This window comes from Rhinolophus sinicus, chromosome X (genome assembly GCF_036562045.2).
Source record: "Rhinolophus sinicus isolate RSC01 chromosome X, ASM3656204v1, whole genome shotgun sequence".
In the NCBI taxonomy this organism is placed as follows: Eukaryota; Metazoa; Chordata; class Mammalia; order Chiroptera; family Rhinolophidae; genus Rhinolophus; species Rhinolophus sinicus.
The window spans coordinates 96,454,516-96,471,981 of NC_133768.1; the positions used below are offsets into that span (position 1 = coordinate 96,454,516).

General features: G+C 39.8%; 2 protein-coding genes across 8 annotated transcripts in view; both read left to right on the forward strand.

Annotated features, from left to right (window-relative positions):
- The first annotated feature begins 5,716 nt into the window (after window positions 1–5,716).
- CCDC160 (coiled-coil domain containing 160) lies at window positions 5,717–13,870 on the forward strand. Its single transcript, XM_019717452.2, has 3 exons — window positions 5,717–5,969; window positions 7,063–7,117; window positions 12,481–13,870. The coding sequence occupies exon 3, from the start codon at window positions 12,505–12,507 to the stop codon at window positions 13,489–13,491; it is 987 nt and encodes a 328-aa protein (XP_019573011.2). The 5' UTR covers window positions 5,717–5,969; window positions 7,063–7,117; window positions 12,481–12,504; the 3' UTR covers window positions 13,492–13,870.
- Window positions 7,082–17,466, forward strand: part of PHF6 (PHD finger protein 6) — a 162,110-nt gene continuing 151,725 nt past the window's right edge. For 2 of the 7 annotated variants that reach the window (XM_074324319.1, XM_074324317.1), the window contains exon 1: window positions 7,086–7,117. The gene's annotated coding sequence lies outside the window, so the exon portion shown is untranslated. Of the gene's footprint in view, window positions 7,118–17,466 lie in introns of all 7 variants that reach the window. The other 5 variants (XM_074324320.1, XM_074324318.1, XM_074324322.1 and 2 more) reach the window with 5 other exon arrangements.

Genomic DNA, 17,466 nt, shown 5'->3' on the forward strand with positions numbered 1-17,466 from the left:
AGATAGAAGATAGATGGATACATAGATAGATAGATAAATAGATATAATGGAATATTACTCAGCCATAAAAAGAATGGAATCTTGCCATTTGCAACAACATGGATGGATTAGAAGGTATTATGCTCAATAAGTCAGACAGAGACAGTCAAATACTATATGATCTCACTTATATATGGAATCTGAGAAACAAAGTAAATAAACAAAGAAATCAGAAACAAACTCACAGATAAAGAGAACATTTTGATGTTTGCCAGGTAAGAGGGGGCTTGGAGGATGGATGAAAAAGGGGAAAGGATTAAGAAGTACAAATTAGTGGGTACAAAATAGTCATGGGGACAAAGTATAGCATAGGGAATGTATTCAATAATATTGTAATAACTATGAATTATGTCAGGTGTATACTAATTTTATTGGGGTGATCACCTTGTAAGAATATAAATGTGCGATTACTTTTTGTATACCCGAAACTAATATATTAGATGTCAACTGTAATTGAAAAATGAAGAATTATTTTAAAAAAATACAAACCATTATTGTTCATTGCCTGCTGTTGGAAAAACATGAATGCCAGAACAAGGGATAGCTGAATTAGGGTCTCCCAGGCACTAGGGTTAGGTACCCTTTATATGTTAGTGCTACATGTTTGTTGAAAGCCTATTCTGCCTGAGTTCATACCCCAGCTCCATCAGTTACTAACTGTGTGACCTTAGGCAACTTGCTTAACCCTTGTGTGCCTCAGTTTTCTCATCTGTAAAACACAGGTAATAATATTACCTACATCATAAGATTGTTGTGAAGTTTAATGGAAACACTCCTCAAACATGGTATGAGTTAAATTTATTCATTTTTTCATTCATCCATTCAACAAATATTTGTGTAGTGTCTACCTATGTACCCGGCACTTTGCTTGGTACTTAGGCTATGTCAATGCGTGAATCAATGATCCCTGCCCTCTTGGAGTAGCCTGGAAGGTGTAGGGGCAGAGAGAATAGAAGAAAAACAATATAATATGATGTGTTAGAAGATAAGAGCTATGTTAAAAAAAAAAGTAGAGTAGGATCAGGAATAGTAGGAATGCTGCAGAGGTTGAAAGCTGACAGTATTAAACAGAAGGGTCAGAGTAGACCTCACAGAGAAGCTAAGATTTGAACAAAGAATTGCAGAAGGTAAGGAAGTAAGATAATGTGGATATCATATATCTTTTGAAGAGCATTCAAAGCAGAGGGAATAGGTAGATCAAAGTCCCTACAGGTAGGAGGGTGCCTGGGGGTTCTGGGAACAAGACAGCCAGTGATGTTGGAATAGGATTTTTAAGGCACAAAGTGGCAAGAGAGGAGGTCAGAGAAGTATTGTGTGTGGGTGGAGGGTGGGGTGTAGGGCTTTGTAAAATATTTTAAGGATTTTGGTTTTTACTTCAAGTGAAATTTAGAGATTTGTAGGCTTTTGAGCAGAGTGGTAACATGATCTGACTTAATATTTTATAAGTGTCTCTCTGGATCTGTGTTGAGAATTGATGGTTGTTGTGGATTGAATTGTGTCCCCCCAAAAGATTGCTCAAATCTTTACCCAGCCCCCTGTGCCTATCAATGTGCTCTTATTAGAAGTAGGGTCTTTCAGCCTCCTCAATAAATGGTGCTGGGAGAATTGGATAGCCACATGCAAAAGAATGAAACTGAACTGCTATCTGTCACCATGTACCAAAGTTAATTCAAAATGGATCAAAGACTTAAGCATAAGACCTGACACAATAAACTGCATAAAAGAAAACATAGGTACTAAACTTATGGACCTTGGGTTCAAAGAGCATTTTATGAATTTGACTCCAAAGGCAAGGGAAGTAAAAGCTAAAATAAACAAAGGGGACTATATGAAACTTGAAAGCTTCTGCACAGCAAAAGAAACCATCAACAAAATAAAGAGGCAACCAACTGAATGGGAGTAGATTTTTGCAAACAGTGCCTCCGATAAGGGGCTAGTATCCAGAATATACAAGGAACTCATGCAACTCAACAACGAAAAAACAAACAACCCAATTGAAAAATGGGCAGAGGACTTGAAGAGACATTTCTCCAAAGAAGACATACAAATGGCAAATAGACATATGAAAAAATGCTCAACATCACTAATCATCAGAGAAATGCAAATCAAAACCACAATGAGATATCACCTCACCCCAGTCAGAATGGCTATCATCAACAAGACAAATAGCAACAAATGTTGGAGAGGCTGTGGAGAAAAAGGAACCCTCATACACTGTTGGTGGGAATGCAGACTGGTGTAGCCGCTATGGAAGGCAGAGTGGAGGTTCCTCAAAAAATTACGAATAGAATTGCCATATGACCCAGTAATCCCTCTCCTGGGTATCTACCCAAAAAATCTGAAAAAATCTATAGATAAAGACACGTGTGCTCCAATGTTCATTGCAGCTTTGTTTACGGTGGCCAAGACATGGAAACAACCAAAATGTCCTTCAATAGATGAATGGATAAAGAAGTTGTGGTATATATACACAATGGAATACTATTCGGCGGTAAGAAAAGATGATATAGGAACATTTGTGACAACATGGATGGATCTTGAGAGTGTAATGCTGAGCGAAATAAGTCAGACAGAAAAAGCAGAGAACCATGTGATTTCACTGATATGTGGTATATCAAACAAAAACAACAAAAGAACAAGACAAACAAATGAGAAACAGGAACTCATAGACACAGACAATAGTTTAGTGGTTACCAGAGGGTAAGGGGGGTGGGGGGTGGGGGGTGGGAGATGAGGGTAAGGGGGATCAAATATATGGTGATGGAAGGAGAACTGACTCTGGGTGGTGAACACACAATGGAATTTATAGATGATGTAATACAGAACTGTACACCTGAAATCTATGTAATTTTACTAACAATTGTCACCCCAATAAATTTAATTAAAAAAAAAAAAGAAGAAGTAGGGTCTTTGCAGATGTAATCAAGTTAAGATGAGATCACAAAATTGCGCCCTAATTCAATCACTGATGTCCTTATAACAGGAGGGGAATTTGGGCACATAGACACACAGGGGAGACAGGTATGTGAAGACACACAAACATAAGTAGAACACCATATGAAGACAGAGGCAGAGATGTGTCTACAAGCCAAGAAAAGCCACAGATTGCCTGACAACCACCAGAGGTTAGGAGAGAGAGACTGTCCCTCAGAGTCTTCAGAAAGAATCAACCCTGCCACAGCTTAATTTCAGACTTCTAGCCTACACAACTGTGAGAGAATAAATGTCTGTTGTTTTAAGCCACCCATTATGATACTTTTTCATGGCAGCCCTAGGAAACTAATGCAGCGGGCAAGAGTAGAAGCAGTTAAGAGGCTATTGCAACAGTCCAGTCAAGAGATGATGGGGGCCAGGATCAGGGTGGTAATGGTAGAGACGGTCAGAAGCCATCAGATTCTGGATACATTATGAAGGTACAGTCAGCAGAATCTGCTGATGTATAGGATTTGGTGTATGAGAAATGTTAGCTATTGTTGTCTATGTGAATAGTTTAAATATTAATCAACATGTAATATATACGTATAAATGTATGTGTTTTCATTGCCTCATATACACCATGTTTGAGGCTACACAAACAAAGATCACTTGCCAGGGAAATCAACAGAAGCTTATTTGCTGTGTGATCAAAAGATAAATCACATTACTTCACTGGGTCTCAATATCCTACTTAGTAAAACAAGAAGGTTGGCCTCCATTGTATGACTTTATGATTCTACTATTATCAAGTGCCTCATTGCTTTGATGTTGATAACATTTCCACAGGATAGTAAACCACTTTCTGACTTCCATATTTGTAAACCTATCTCCAAGTCTGCAGTGTCTTTGAGTAACAAAATTTTGTCCTCACTGTTGTTGATTCTCTGTCATTTGATACTTTGAGTGCATTGAAGGAGAGACCCACCATATTAAAAAATGCAATTACAGCAAAACCAAGGTAACCCTCTGTGTATTTTTTCAGGGATGTGGAAGTGGGGTGGGGTTGCCTAAAGGGAGCCTGAAACAAAGGTTTGGAATTCTGGGTCTGGAGACTTCAGACTCTATTTCCCAGAGCATACCCTGAGTTATCACCATCAGTGTGTTTATATTTATATTTTGGGAGGGTAATGAATTTATAAGACAAGGTAATAATAATAATAGCAAACATTTATACAGGGTTTGCTATGTGTCAGGCCTTGCTCTGAGAGTTTTAAAAAATATTTATTCACTCAATTCTCACAACATTCTTATGAGTTGGGTTCAATTATTATTCCCATTGTATAAATGAGGAAACTGAGGCACAGAGCAATTAAGAAAGATTATTTTATTACATTAATAAGGGATCTTATATCAAGCAAAAACAAATGGGACCATTTAAAATAATTAAAACAGAAATGATAAATACAAAGCTATTTGGAGATTTAGTATCAAGGAAAGAAGTTTTGTCAGAATTCCGCAAACTAATTCTAATCGGGTCCATAAGAAAACATATTTGTACTTTGACACCTGGCCTCTTCCTGCCTCCAATTCTTGTTGAAATTGGTTGTCTGAGGATAATTGAGACTGAGAACTAGGCTTCGGGGTGCCTGAATGCAACTTTGCCGGATCCCAAACACCTGTTAGATCCGGGTCCCAAGAAGTTCTGAAGTTTTGAAATGTATCCTAGCATTGTTTCTAAGTCACTCCCTTGCTTGGTCTTAACAAATTAGACTGCCACTTTTTAAACGTGCTTAAACCTCCTTTCACTTGAGGTTCTAGAACTAATGTTTCCTTTGACCCTCATGCTTCCTAGAAAATACTAGCTTTCCTAAAACTCACTATTATTACTTTTTTGGACACCCAAGTTCCACTCTGTTTCAGGCCCCACAACCTTTTCCAGTTCCATCTTTTGGTGAGGCCCTGTGGGTGGGTCCAAATCAGTCTACAGTCAGAGTATGTTGTCAGTGTGTGTGACCAGTTTGGTGATGGGAGATCAGCATTGGACAACCAGTCTAATAAAAGCTCTAAGAAGACTGTTGATTTATACAACAAAACACCATGACCGAAATCTATGATGTAATGAAGAACATGGGTTTGTTCCCCAACCAAATCCTGGAAGTTGTGAGCAATCTTTGAAGTTCCATAAAAGTACTTTGGGGACTGATGAAAGGAAATCATTTTACACTGCCAGTAGGGTAGAACTAGTTGCCTGCAATAGGTTTTAAATTCAAATAGGTGCAAGAGCAGTTTAGAGAAATTCTTGAGTCATAATGAGGAAACGATAGGTCCCCTGAGATACAAACTCAGTCTCCCAAAGGGGCATAACCGGGGTCAATGCTCTCTTGACACAGGTCTTTGGAGCCTTGGCCAGAGGCAGAAATTCTGGCCATTGTGCTGAGGGGCAGAGGTGCAGGTGCGGGTGGGGAGCAGGGTGCAACTGCCACATTGTTAGGGACCCTGAACCAAATCCAGGCGACCTTCCAGAGCTAACCTTCCTTAACATAACGTTACTGACCTGCAGGCCTAGGGAGTAACCCTGTACCACTCCCTCCTTCCCTGACAATAGCAGTGTCCAGGTGACTTTGTGAGTCCCCCAGAGCCTCCGTAATAAGTCCACTGTGGGTGGCGCTGCCTCGAATTTTCTTGTCCCTTCCCACCCCATCTCGGCTCTCCTGTGATTTGAGCTCCTGCTTCTCGCAGGCAGAAGCCGCCGCGAGCCCGCCTCACCGACCATGCGCAGTGCTCCGCAGGGCTGTGAGCGCCAGCCCGCAGCCCCCCCCGTCTCTTTAAATCAGGCCGGCCGGTTGCTAGGCAACTGCGCGGCCCGCGCAGGAGCTGCACTGCAGAGGCTCTACCCCGGGCCCGCCTGGCCCCAGCGCGGTGGCCAGCGCCGAACTGAGGACTGCGCCCCGCCCGTGGTGGCCGGCTTCATGGAGGAGGTCACAGGGCCCACTGGACCCCACCCATGCCTCCAGGTACATCTGCGCGCGGGAAAGCTGGGCTTCCCCGGACTCGCCCCTCTTCTTCCTGGGCGCCCCTCGCCCACCTCGACCCCACTGTGGGCTTCCTCTCACTTTAAGGGCCCCAGGCCGGGAAGTCGGGAGCGTTTGGAAGGGAAGGGAACAGGGCGTGGGAGTCGGGATGTGGAAGGAGTAGGGTCAGACCTCGCCCGCTGCCCTCTCCCCGTGTGCGCCAGCCAGAGGGTAGGGACTGGGGAGATGGATGGTGTCACCTGCTGTGAGGGCCAGGCAGCGCCCTGATCCGAGCCACCTTCTTCTCTCCACTGGAAACAGCGATGGCAGGAGTTTTAGTTAACGATTTACAGAAAAAAATCTCCACACTACGCATGCATAGATACAGTTTATAGCAAGAATGTGACTTCCATGCTAATAAAGTAGTCAGCCTTCAGAATTAAGGGGACTCTCTTTTCTTCTAGAAGGAATCATTTCCCACTAATAACAAAGAATTGGGGTAACAGTTGTTCTCAGGGCCCAGTTTTCAATGGCACTTTGCTTTGCTTCAGTATCTGCCAAACAATAGAGATGACAATTAGTCCTGTGAAGTGGACACTTGGCTCATATGTTAGGACCCTGAGAGATTAAGGCACAAATCGGGATCACTGTCCTTTTTAATGATTCTTTCAAATTAAATGTGCTCTGAGGGAGGGAGGCAAGGCCTAGGCTCCAGCCCTTTGCTAAGGTGGCTCTCCGCATGCTCATTAATAACAAGCATCCTGCTCCTGCGGCCACCCATTGGTGTCTCATGTGTTCAATAGGTGCTAAAGGCCATGAGATACTGTGTTTGACTACAATGCCACCTCAATTCTTGTCCCATTTGATATTTGCATTGCTTGGGGAAGCAAGACTTAGTGGCATAATAGTTGGGAAAGTGGGTTGACAACTTAAAAAGAAAACTTGCTTCAAAGTGTCTGGCATCACATTTCAGATGGGCCAAAGGACATTCTAAGTATATCACTTGTCATTTTAAGCTGCATCTCAGAAACAGGGATATGGGCATTCTGGTTATATATTCTAATTATGCTAGGGGGATTTTATTTATTTTTTTTAGTTCAAATTGGAGAAGAACAACAGTATCGAATAGAAGACCTTGGACATCAGGAAGCGTAAGTACAGTTGTGCTTGCTGATATCTTATTATGGGTGTTTAGAAGCACAGAGCCTCGCCCAATGTACATCTTCAACCTTGTAACTGTATCATTAATCTGCATTGTCAGTACGCTATCAAAAATGCCTCATAAAAATACAAACGTGGCCTGAAGACTTTATCTGAGCCAAATAAACTTTGAGGGGAAAATAAAAGTCCTTTCCCTAAAATGTCACCCCAAACACTTCATAAGCCAGAGGAGAAATTATAAGTATTTATAAAAACTCAATTAGAATCAAAGCATCATAGAATGTTCAGGAAGAATATTGAAGATCACTTATTCAACAAATATTTGTTGTATCAGGTAACAGGGATACAAAGATGAATAAGGTGCCAGGAGATCCAATGTATCGGTAAAATAAAAGTATGTATGAAATGCTGTAGAGGCACAGGAAAAACTGAGTGCAGTGTCATCCTTGCTGATATTGAAACTGATACTCCAATTGTAATATTTCTAAGAAGTTATTGGTGGCTCTGAAATACACTGGATCATTTGCAAAGTTCTTGGTAAAGTAATCGGTGATAAAAATGCAAATATCTTCGGTTGTAGAAAAGACTACCACTTTTCTGCTCAGAAAGAATCAATTTAACTTCACGAATTTGTGAGCATCAGTAACTTACAGGATTTAGGGCTAGTTCTTCCTTGAGAACGCAGGTTAAATTTATGTAAGATTTGAGTTTAGGTTCCCCTCTGCTTACCATAATACTACCTACATTTTTTTTCCCAAACTGACTTTTTCTGAGGTCTGATGACTTCAGGCTGGCAACTTTGGAACACATATCTTTGGAAACGGGTTGGATTCTTTAACTAGCTGGCTTATGTTCCAAGGGAGGGAAAGGAAAACCTAAAAAAGACCCGAGACCCATTGTTTACAGCATACTTTAAAATTGCTTCCATTTTCATTTTCATTCATTTCTCTTAACTACCTGTGAAATAGGTATATTGTCCCTATTTTACATCTAAAGAAACTGAGGCTCACAAAAGGTAAGTTTTGACATAGTTCTAAAGTGTGGATGTCAACATAACTGACTTCTTCAGTCTCCCTCATGCCCATAGTTTACACTCAGTTCCTTTCTCAAGAACTTCCTTTTCCTTCTTCTCCACAATTTTAAAACATATTCACCCATCTTGACTTCAACTTCAGACAGTTCCTTTGAGTCCTCATTATGGTATTTAATAGTTTTCTGCAAGGCAGTAATTCCCAAGAGGGTGGGGAACAGCAAAGCTCCCCTAGATGGGGTAGGTTAGACTCTCCTTAAATAAGGAGACAGGGTAATGATGGCAGTGTTTTGTGCCTGGGAACAGTGGAAGCAGAAAAATAGGTTAGGAACTACTGCTTTTAATGAGAAAGATTGGACAACTGAGCAAAGAAGCAAGGCCAGTGCCTTTCTTCATAGCAGACTTCCCCCGCACCCCCCTACCCCGCCCCTATTTTGGCCAAGCAGTTTTTCTGAGGGTCCGAAGAACTGAAACCATCAAAGAATAATGGGAAAAGTTCCCTGGGCTAAGAAGGGCCCTTTGTCTCCCACTTACTGCCCTCGGGCAATGATTAAAAAGCCACATCTTTAGTTGAGAGGGGCTGAGGAGCAGAGGGTAGTGACAGAAAGTTGCTCATCACAGGTTGGAGATGACCTTTTCCAACCATCATTTCCAATTTACAAAATTAGGGATGAAGCGCTCTTGCAAGGTGGGAAAAAGCTTCTGGAGGTTTCCCAGAACTGTTTCCCAGTCCCTGCCTACCCCTGCCTGGAAGAATAACCTGTTTTTGCAGACAGAGCTAGATTTATGCGAAAGAGGTGGTCCTAAAATTTTGAAATCAAATTCTAATGTAAATGAGGTAAGGCAACAGGAAAAAGATCTTTGAATTTTATGTCATCAAATTTCCCTAAAGCATGTAATTTAAAATAAGAATATTTTAGAAAAAAATAGAGTTTACATATTTGATCGCTTGTCCACTGTAATATGAGTTTATTCCTCAGGGCCCCATACCTTGAAAATGAAAATGCGATGGTTTTGTGGCTTTCTCCTTTTACAATAAACAGTAGTGTATTCTTTTCTGTAACTATTTAAAGATAGATACGCATTTACCTGCAAGATAGATACGCCACTGCAAAAAGAAGAAAATCACCAGAGGATGAATGGTGATGTTTTCAGGGAGACACTAACTAGAACAATCAGGAGTCCATTATTAATTCATGTCGGACACGAATAAATAGATGTAGCCATATTATGGACATCTAGGCCTTAATATGCAGTCCCAAGGAGTTCTGGGGGATCACGCTCTTAGAGGACCACTAATAGTATTTTTGTCATATGACTTTGTATTATTTTTCTGTGTTCTGACTTACTTGTTTCTTTAAATTTTTCGTTTCTCTTGGACCTCCTTTCCCTCCCCTTTAGTCTTTAAATATCCAATATAGTGTTGGGTAGACACTTATAATAATAAATGTTCACAATTGACCCACTAAAAAGGCAATTTTGTTTTACAAAGGAAGAACTTTAATCTATAGCTCGTACTATGTAGAAAAACTAACTCAAATCATATTCCTAACTGTAAATCAAAAACTATAAGTCTAGATTTCTAAAAAGGCAATCTTGTACTTGCAATAATGACTTCTGGTTTGATTTGCCTTATGCTGCAACAAATTACCTAATCAAGTTTATTGAGAGCACAATGGCTGCCACTCCAGGGTAGAGGAGTGTCATTGTTTCAAAGCATATTCCTTGTCCTTGCCAGAGAATACTAATGCCATACTTGTTCTCCATAAAAAACAAACAGTACAATTTGCAAAGAGCAAATGAGAGTGTCAGCTTTTAACCCTGGCCTGGGCTTTGCCATACTCTGTGAGTAGATTTGGGAACAAGCCCTTAAACCATATCTTGCCAATGAAAGAGAAGAGACTAGAAGAGTGAGAGAGAGTGAGAGAAAGGAGCTCAGAGACCCTTTGACCTTGCCCTGTATCAGCCATGGGAGGGGAATTCCAAAAGGCTTTTCAAACCTTTCTCTTTCTGTCTATTGATATGTGACATGCAATTCTCCTTACCCTCCCCCTTCCCCCCTTCATTTTTCCTCTGTCCTTTTGTGGCCCCTTAAAAAATACCTAAGCTCTGAAAATGGCGGGTTTTTCGTTTTTTGTTTTTTGTGGTTTTTTTTTCAACCTGTGGAATGAAACCTAGCAGGAGAATAAAGAGGAATTTTAGAACTAGCACCGACCTGGGAGACAGGGTCTCAGTTTTACCATTACATGCTTTGTGGCCTTGGTCAAGTCACTTAACTTCTCTGAGTCTCAGTTATAAAATAAGAGGACTCTTCCCAGTTCTGTGAAAAGCATTGGCTATATTGGGAGATTGTACAGAAGCTCAGGAAGAAAGGTAGTGAAATTGATATATACATAAAATTTTGACTGCTAAAAAATATGACTGGCTATTAGCATCACCATCTTTTCTCTTTCTTCTGTTCCTTTCCTTTACGAATGCTGTAATAGTCTCCACTCATTTGCATTCATATACCAGAGAGGAGAGAAAACTGGATTATGATTATCTTTCCCCCTTAAGAACAGATAGATCATACATGGCTTCTGGGCGGTGACTAGTAGAATAATAAAAGTCAAAAAGGACTATTTCAAGAGAAAGGAGATGATGCTTCAATGGCAAACCCATACCATGAATTTCAAGTCTTAGCTTATTACTCTGGTCTGATTAACTAAACTTCAATAAAGCTTTGTTTATGACTTTCAAACCCATCATTTTAACACCTTCACTGAATATGTGTACCTGTCCCTTTCCTCAAAGCCAAGTAGTTGAAGTGGGGAATGTACCCTTGGGAATGATAGTGAGTCCTTTCCCTCTGTTTTGAGGTGTGAGGGTCAGACATGTCCAGGACACATAGGTATCAAGTTTATTCTTTCATTTTCTGTAGCAAGGAAAATCTGTTAAAATTTAAACTACTGTTGCTAAAAAGAAAATACTGGAGAGATAATATATCAAACAGTGGTTGTCTCAGGGCCATGGGACTACAAAGGAGATTCCTTTTGTTTTCTCTGCTTTTCTGTATTTTCCCAAATTCTACAAATAACATGCACTACTATTATAATCTTTGCATAACATGAAATATTGTATAAAATATGTTGTATATTAAATAATATAATACAACATTTATAATCTTTAATAATATTAAAGAAAATATTAATTAAAAAATAAACAACAAGAGTTGCCATTTTTCATTACCACGGTAAAACTACGTTTGTGTGCATAGGAAAAACAGACGCAGGCATACTTTGATCTTTCTCAGTGGTTATACTACAAATATATCACAGGAAATTGATGTATAAAATGAATGAAGTGATCCCTTCCTCCTCCTTCCCACTCTTTAGCGGTCACTGCAGTTATCAGTTTGCTGACTTCAGATGCCAGTGACCCTTCAGTGTGTTGCCTGGGTCATTCTTTCTCCCGTCTCTCAGAAGCAGTAACTGATCAAATATTCCTGTGCTTTAGGAAAGCTGTATGTTAAAAATTCCTTTTGAATAGGGAAGATTCCTTTCGAAACAAAATAAATATCCTTTAATTTTTATGTATTTTGAAAGTCGTTTGTGATTTAGTATGCTAAGTTTTCATCTAAAAATTACACTTGGAGTCAATATCTCGAGAAAAACACATTTGGTGGCATTAATATTTTCAATTGTTGACATTTGGTTCTCATCATGAAATTGCTGTCAAAACGGATAGAATTCTATACACTTGGCAGCCTTGTCTAAAAGCAAAGCCCAAGAATGGAATAGCAGGAATTTATAGGTCAAGACAGAAGGGCATTTGGCAGTTAGTCATGAGGAAGTCTGTGTGGTATACTTTACCAAAAGCAGCTCACATTGCATTAAGACCTAATGTTTTAGTCACTTTAAAGAATGAGTAAAGAGTAGTCCAACCCAAAAGAACTAGAAAAAAATCAGGCACATTGGAAGCACAGGTATTAGCCTATTATTAATATTAACCTATCAATTTTAAATCACAGTCTTTGAAGCAATCTGTTTTCATGTGTATGATTGCTTTCCCATAGAATTATTTTCTCTACAATAAATAGCCAAATGTGTCAATTTATTGGTATATTTCCTAGGATCAGAGAATTTTAAAGCTGGAACTTAGCTAGTCTAATCCTTTCAATTTACAAATGAGGGAATTGAGGCCCCAGTCACTTTGTCAGTTAGAGGGAGAGCCAGCCTTCAAATATTTAAGTTCCTTCGCCCATGAGCCAGCATTATTAGTTCTTTCCACTACACTAGCTGCCAGTGTAAATAATGTGCCTTGATTTTAAATTTTGTTTTTAAGGAATTGGAAAAGGTACCTGAAGAAATGGATGCTAGGAGGAAACACTGGAAGGAGAATATGTTTGCTCCTTTTTTTAGTGCACAGGATGTTTTAAATGAGGCTTCTCACCCTGAATCTTTTACTGAACAAATGACTTTAGATAAGGTCAAGAGAATGGAAGGAATTTGTAATTTGTCTAGTAGAAAGCTTCAAGAAAAGAATAAATTTAAGAGGAAAGAATTTATTTTCCAACTAAATGACAAAGAACAAGAACCAAATATAAGAGAGAGAAAGATGAACATTTCAAAGAATGAAACAGACATGAACTCTGCCTTCTGTGAATCATCTAATTTGGATGTTGCTACCGAAGAAAGCTTCAATAGTACCGAAGACCATTCTATCTGGAATACAAAGGAATTACCAACTCTACCGCGACAAGACAAGAAGAAATTTACTGAAGGAATGTCTCCAAAACTGCGCCTGAATCTTTTGAATGAAGAACTGGAAGAACTGAATATGAAGTGCAGAAAAATAGAAGAGGAATTTGAAAATGCTGAAAAAGAACTTTTGAACACCAAAAAAGAAGTCTCCGCAAAACCCCGAAATTTTCAAGAAACAGGGACAGAAACTTTGAAGAAAGACTGGGAACTTCGAGCTTTAAGAAATGACCTATCTGCAAAAGCAATAAATGTCAAAAACTTAACAGAAGAGCTCCAGCAAGCCAAAGAAGTCATCCACAAGTTGAGCCTAGAGAACAGAGATTTAAAAGAAGCTGTGAGGAAGTTAAAGCGTCACACTGAGGTTGGAAATGCACTCCTAGAAGAAGACGTGAAATTATATTATGAATTAGAAATGGAAAAGATCCACAGAGAGCTCAATGCCATCAAGAATGAACTGAGAGTTGAGAAGACCCTGCAAGCAACAAATAACAGGGCCTTGGAGTTGCTTAGAAAACACTTTTCTTCTCTAACGTCAAGTACCCTTGACAGCTTCACAGGGGATTTTTTTTTTAAACATAAAAAAATTTTCTAAAAGCCTTTCATTAGGCAAATCATTGAGCCAAATCAGTGTTTCTTGTGCTTTCTTTGTGTACTACTGAAAATGTGTGTAATGGGATATAATTTTCATTTTTGGTGAATCAGGATATCTGTAAAATGTATACATGTTAACTTCAAAGCTTCTGCTTTCTCTTTCTAATGAAGTTTTTGCGAGAGTCCAAATGGAAATGAAGCTTCAGAAATCTCTTTTTTTACTGTATATTTCACTCAAGCCTGTAGTGATTCACCAAATCATTTATGAATAAATATCAACATCCATTTTGTTACCTTGTGAGCATTATGTCCTTGGCATGTGAATATTCTTCCGTGTTCACTGATGTTAACAATAAAAACCTTGTTTATGTGTATAAGCATAACATGTGTCTGTGGGTCTTATAGCTGCCTGTTCAGACTCAATGGGATACTAAAAATGTGTTTGCTTTCTTTGAGATCTAACCTTAATTAGGCACATATAAACATCTCCAGAGAAAATGCAGATTTTTCTCCTCCCAGCTGTTTTCCCCATGCTTTCTCCTTCGACCTAGCCACGGTTCCCATAGATTGGAAGACGATTTAGAGAGATGGCTGAGACTAGAGCCCTGATTTTGTCAGCATTGGCTTTTGCATTTTCTTATGTTGACCACCAAGGGGCGTTGTTTACACAGTTCTTCCAAAATTCTACCGGGGGAATTTATAACCTTTCTGCCCAGCTTACATCACCAGCTGGCTGGGACTGGGGTGAATGGTGTTGGGTGTCAGCTAGGTAAGCTGTTAGTGAGCTGGCTTGATTTATACAGGAATCCAGCCCTGTAAGGGGCCTGGGCAATGACAATTAATTTTATAGAGAACAAAAATATACTGCCTCATTCCTTTGGTGGAAACGATGGGCTAGTGGATTCTTTGCATTTGTTTGTATCAATCATCAAGATTTCTTATAATTGGAGCTCTATTTGCATGGTATTTTTAAGTCCAATAAACCAAATGTAATTACAAACTGAGGGTGGTATACAATTGTAAGGATTTAAGTATCCTCCATGATAGAAAATCTCCAGACTGGGAGTCTGGACACTTGGGTTTTAAGACCTGCTTTGCCATTAACTAGCTAATTAAGTCCTCATCTATAAAATTAGGGAATAGATCTGTCATCCAGATCTGTTCACTTCTAATGTTCTGTGATTTCACTGCAGTGATTTTATTTGCAAGTGTAATTGTACCTGTGAGGAAGTAAAACTCCAATCACATTGGGTGCACTCGGTTCTGGTACTTTGGGGGGACCTACTTTGAAGACCCCATCCTTTCAAAAGAAATATACAAAGGCTTTTTTTTTCTTTAATAGTTTGAACATCTCTAAATAGTGTGCTAATATTAATCAGGAGAGGGAATAATGAGGTTCTTCTCCTTTCTTTTGTTTCCTTTTTACTTCTTAAGGTCGGGGTGGCACTAAATGGAGAAAAACTAAGCTGACCTGGGGATTGAGCAGGCTCTCCTGGCCTGGGAAGATTGGACTAAATTGGAAGATAATAATCTTTGGCACTTTCTGACAGTCCTGATAACCCAGGCACTGGCAGCCTGCTCAAAGGGGAAGATGAGTTTCAGGATTTCGGCGGTCACTGGCTTCTCACCAAGGGTCTAGGTACAAAAGCAAATTAGGAACTCTTTGCCCCAATTGCCTGTTTTCCTCATCATCCCCTTAAAAATTATCCCTTTGTCCTTGCCCCAGAAAGATTCTTAGTCCCTGACCGCTAGTGTGCAGAGCTACTTACATGCTAAAATATTTCACAAATTATATTAATTAACCTACTGGGCTCAATCCTCTTAGTATATATTTCAAATTCTAAAGAGGAGCTTTTACACTGGGAGAATTTCTATCAACCAACCACCCATCTAAAGTCTTCAGTGACAACTTGGTTTATTTTGAATGAGTGTGGATGTGTGCTTATGTGTGCTTGAAGGGCAGGGAAAGAGTGAGGTAGAGGGAGATCCAGAAAAGATAAGAGCTATGGCTTGGCCCAGCTCTGGGATGATGGAGGGTTTGCATTTCTAGCAAGGACCTGGAAACAGCCTGAGACGCTGAGCACCAGTGAGGTCTACCGTATGGCAAGGCCCTATGGAAAGCCTAGGTCCAGACACTAACCAGGGAGACAGTAGACAATCACCAAGTCCAGAGGGCCAAGGAGAAGCAGAAGCCAAGGCAACAGAGCCAATAGTTTGGATCTGGGAAGGGATCAGGTCTTTTGATGGTTTTATTTTTAAAAGCAGGGCTACAACAAGCTGGGAGAAAGCCGTGCAGTTCTTGCTGGGCAGATCGGAACAGCAGTGGGTTGACCTGGCTTAAAGAACCAGAATCAAGGCAGATGCAAATAGTTTTTCCCACTCTCTCTGTAATCACACTCATTGCAATAAGTGTCCCCCAATTTTGATCAGAATATATTATCACTGTACTTTTTAGTATATTGAATTGGAAATGTGGAGGTGTGGGGTTTGTTTTGTTTGGTTGGTTTTGTTTTCTTACAGGAATGGCACATCAGGTTACTCATCCCTTTAATGTGTTGGGTAAAATACTTGAAATCCGCAATGCAGTTGCACACCATTCCCCACCAACTCTCAGTTCCTTACTTATTAAGAAGCATGGGCTGTCACAGTGCTCTAAAATATCTGCTCCACCTTGGGTTTACAATCCAGTTCTAGAAACATTTGCTGAGTACTTATTACCATAGTTAATCAATTCTAAGACACACTTTAAAAAATGTTTTGACATCCCTGAATGTAGGACACATCTTGATAGCGATGCCTTGTCATAGTATAGTTCTCAGTGGTTGGTTTTTTTTTTTTTTTTATGTTTCTTAACGGTTCATAAAATAATGGTGTATCTTACAATCAGTAGGGTTTTAGATTTGGTGAAATGTGGTATGTGCTAGGCTGGGGATGTGGGGATAAAAGGATTTATGAATAAGACAGGTCTCTGACCTCAGTGACCTTAATTATGCGCCTAACTAAAACAATGTGGTAAGTGCTATAGTAGCAGTGCTAATACAAAGTGCTGTGGGAGCGGAGGAGGCTCAATTAATTCTGCCTGTGGGGCTGGGAAGGACTTCATAAAGTAGGTGACATTTGAGCTGAGCCTTGAAGGATAAGAAGGATTTTTCCAGGCCAAGCATGGGGGCAGGGGTGGGGGCATTTCTGGAATGTGAATGTGGAAGGTCTATTTGGCTTCAAAGAGGACTCCTAACAGCAATGAATTAGAACACTGGGATATTACATTTTGCTGACTTTTAAAGTCGCATTTGAGGTTCAACTTTGCACACTGCAGATTCCAACTTTTTGCTCATTTGCATGTATATTTGCATGTATACTGGAGAATGAGGTTCTCACGACAAAGACCAGATACCAGATAACAAACAGCAGGAAAAAAATTTTGCTGGTGCCACTGTACCTTTGGCTGCCATCATTTCTGTTTTGGAAACAAATGACCTAAGAGATTTTGGTCATTATATCCAGCTAAGTCCACTGTAAGTGGTCTGGTTTCAAAGAGATGTATAAAAGAAACACCACAGTTGCTCCTCTCTCCAAGGAAACACAGTACTCGTATAACAGAGATTGAGTGCACAAACTTTGATTATCCGCTTACTAGCCGTGTGATCTTGAGCAAGTTGCATAATTCCCAGTAGCTCAGTTCCCTCATTTTGTAGGATGGGGTTAATAGTATTGTTGAGAGAATATGATGAGATCACATATAGTCAATAAATGTCACCATTGTTCTCAACATCATCATCATCATCATCATCATCATCATCATCATCATCATATAACTGATAAGGGGAAATTGACCCAGTCTATCTGTTTCCTCCCACCTATTACTCTCACCAAGCTTTACACATATTGTCCCTCAAATTGTGTTCTCTGGAGAGGACATGATAAACTCGTTCATAATATATGTATTAGTGATAATGTGACATGTTTTGAAAGGTAG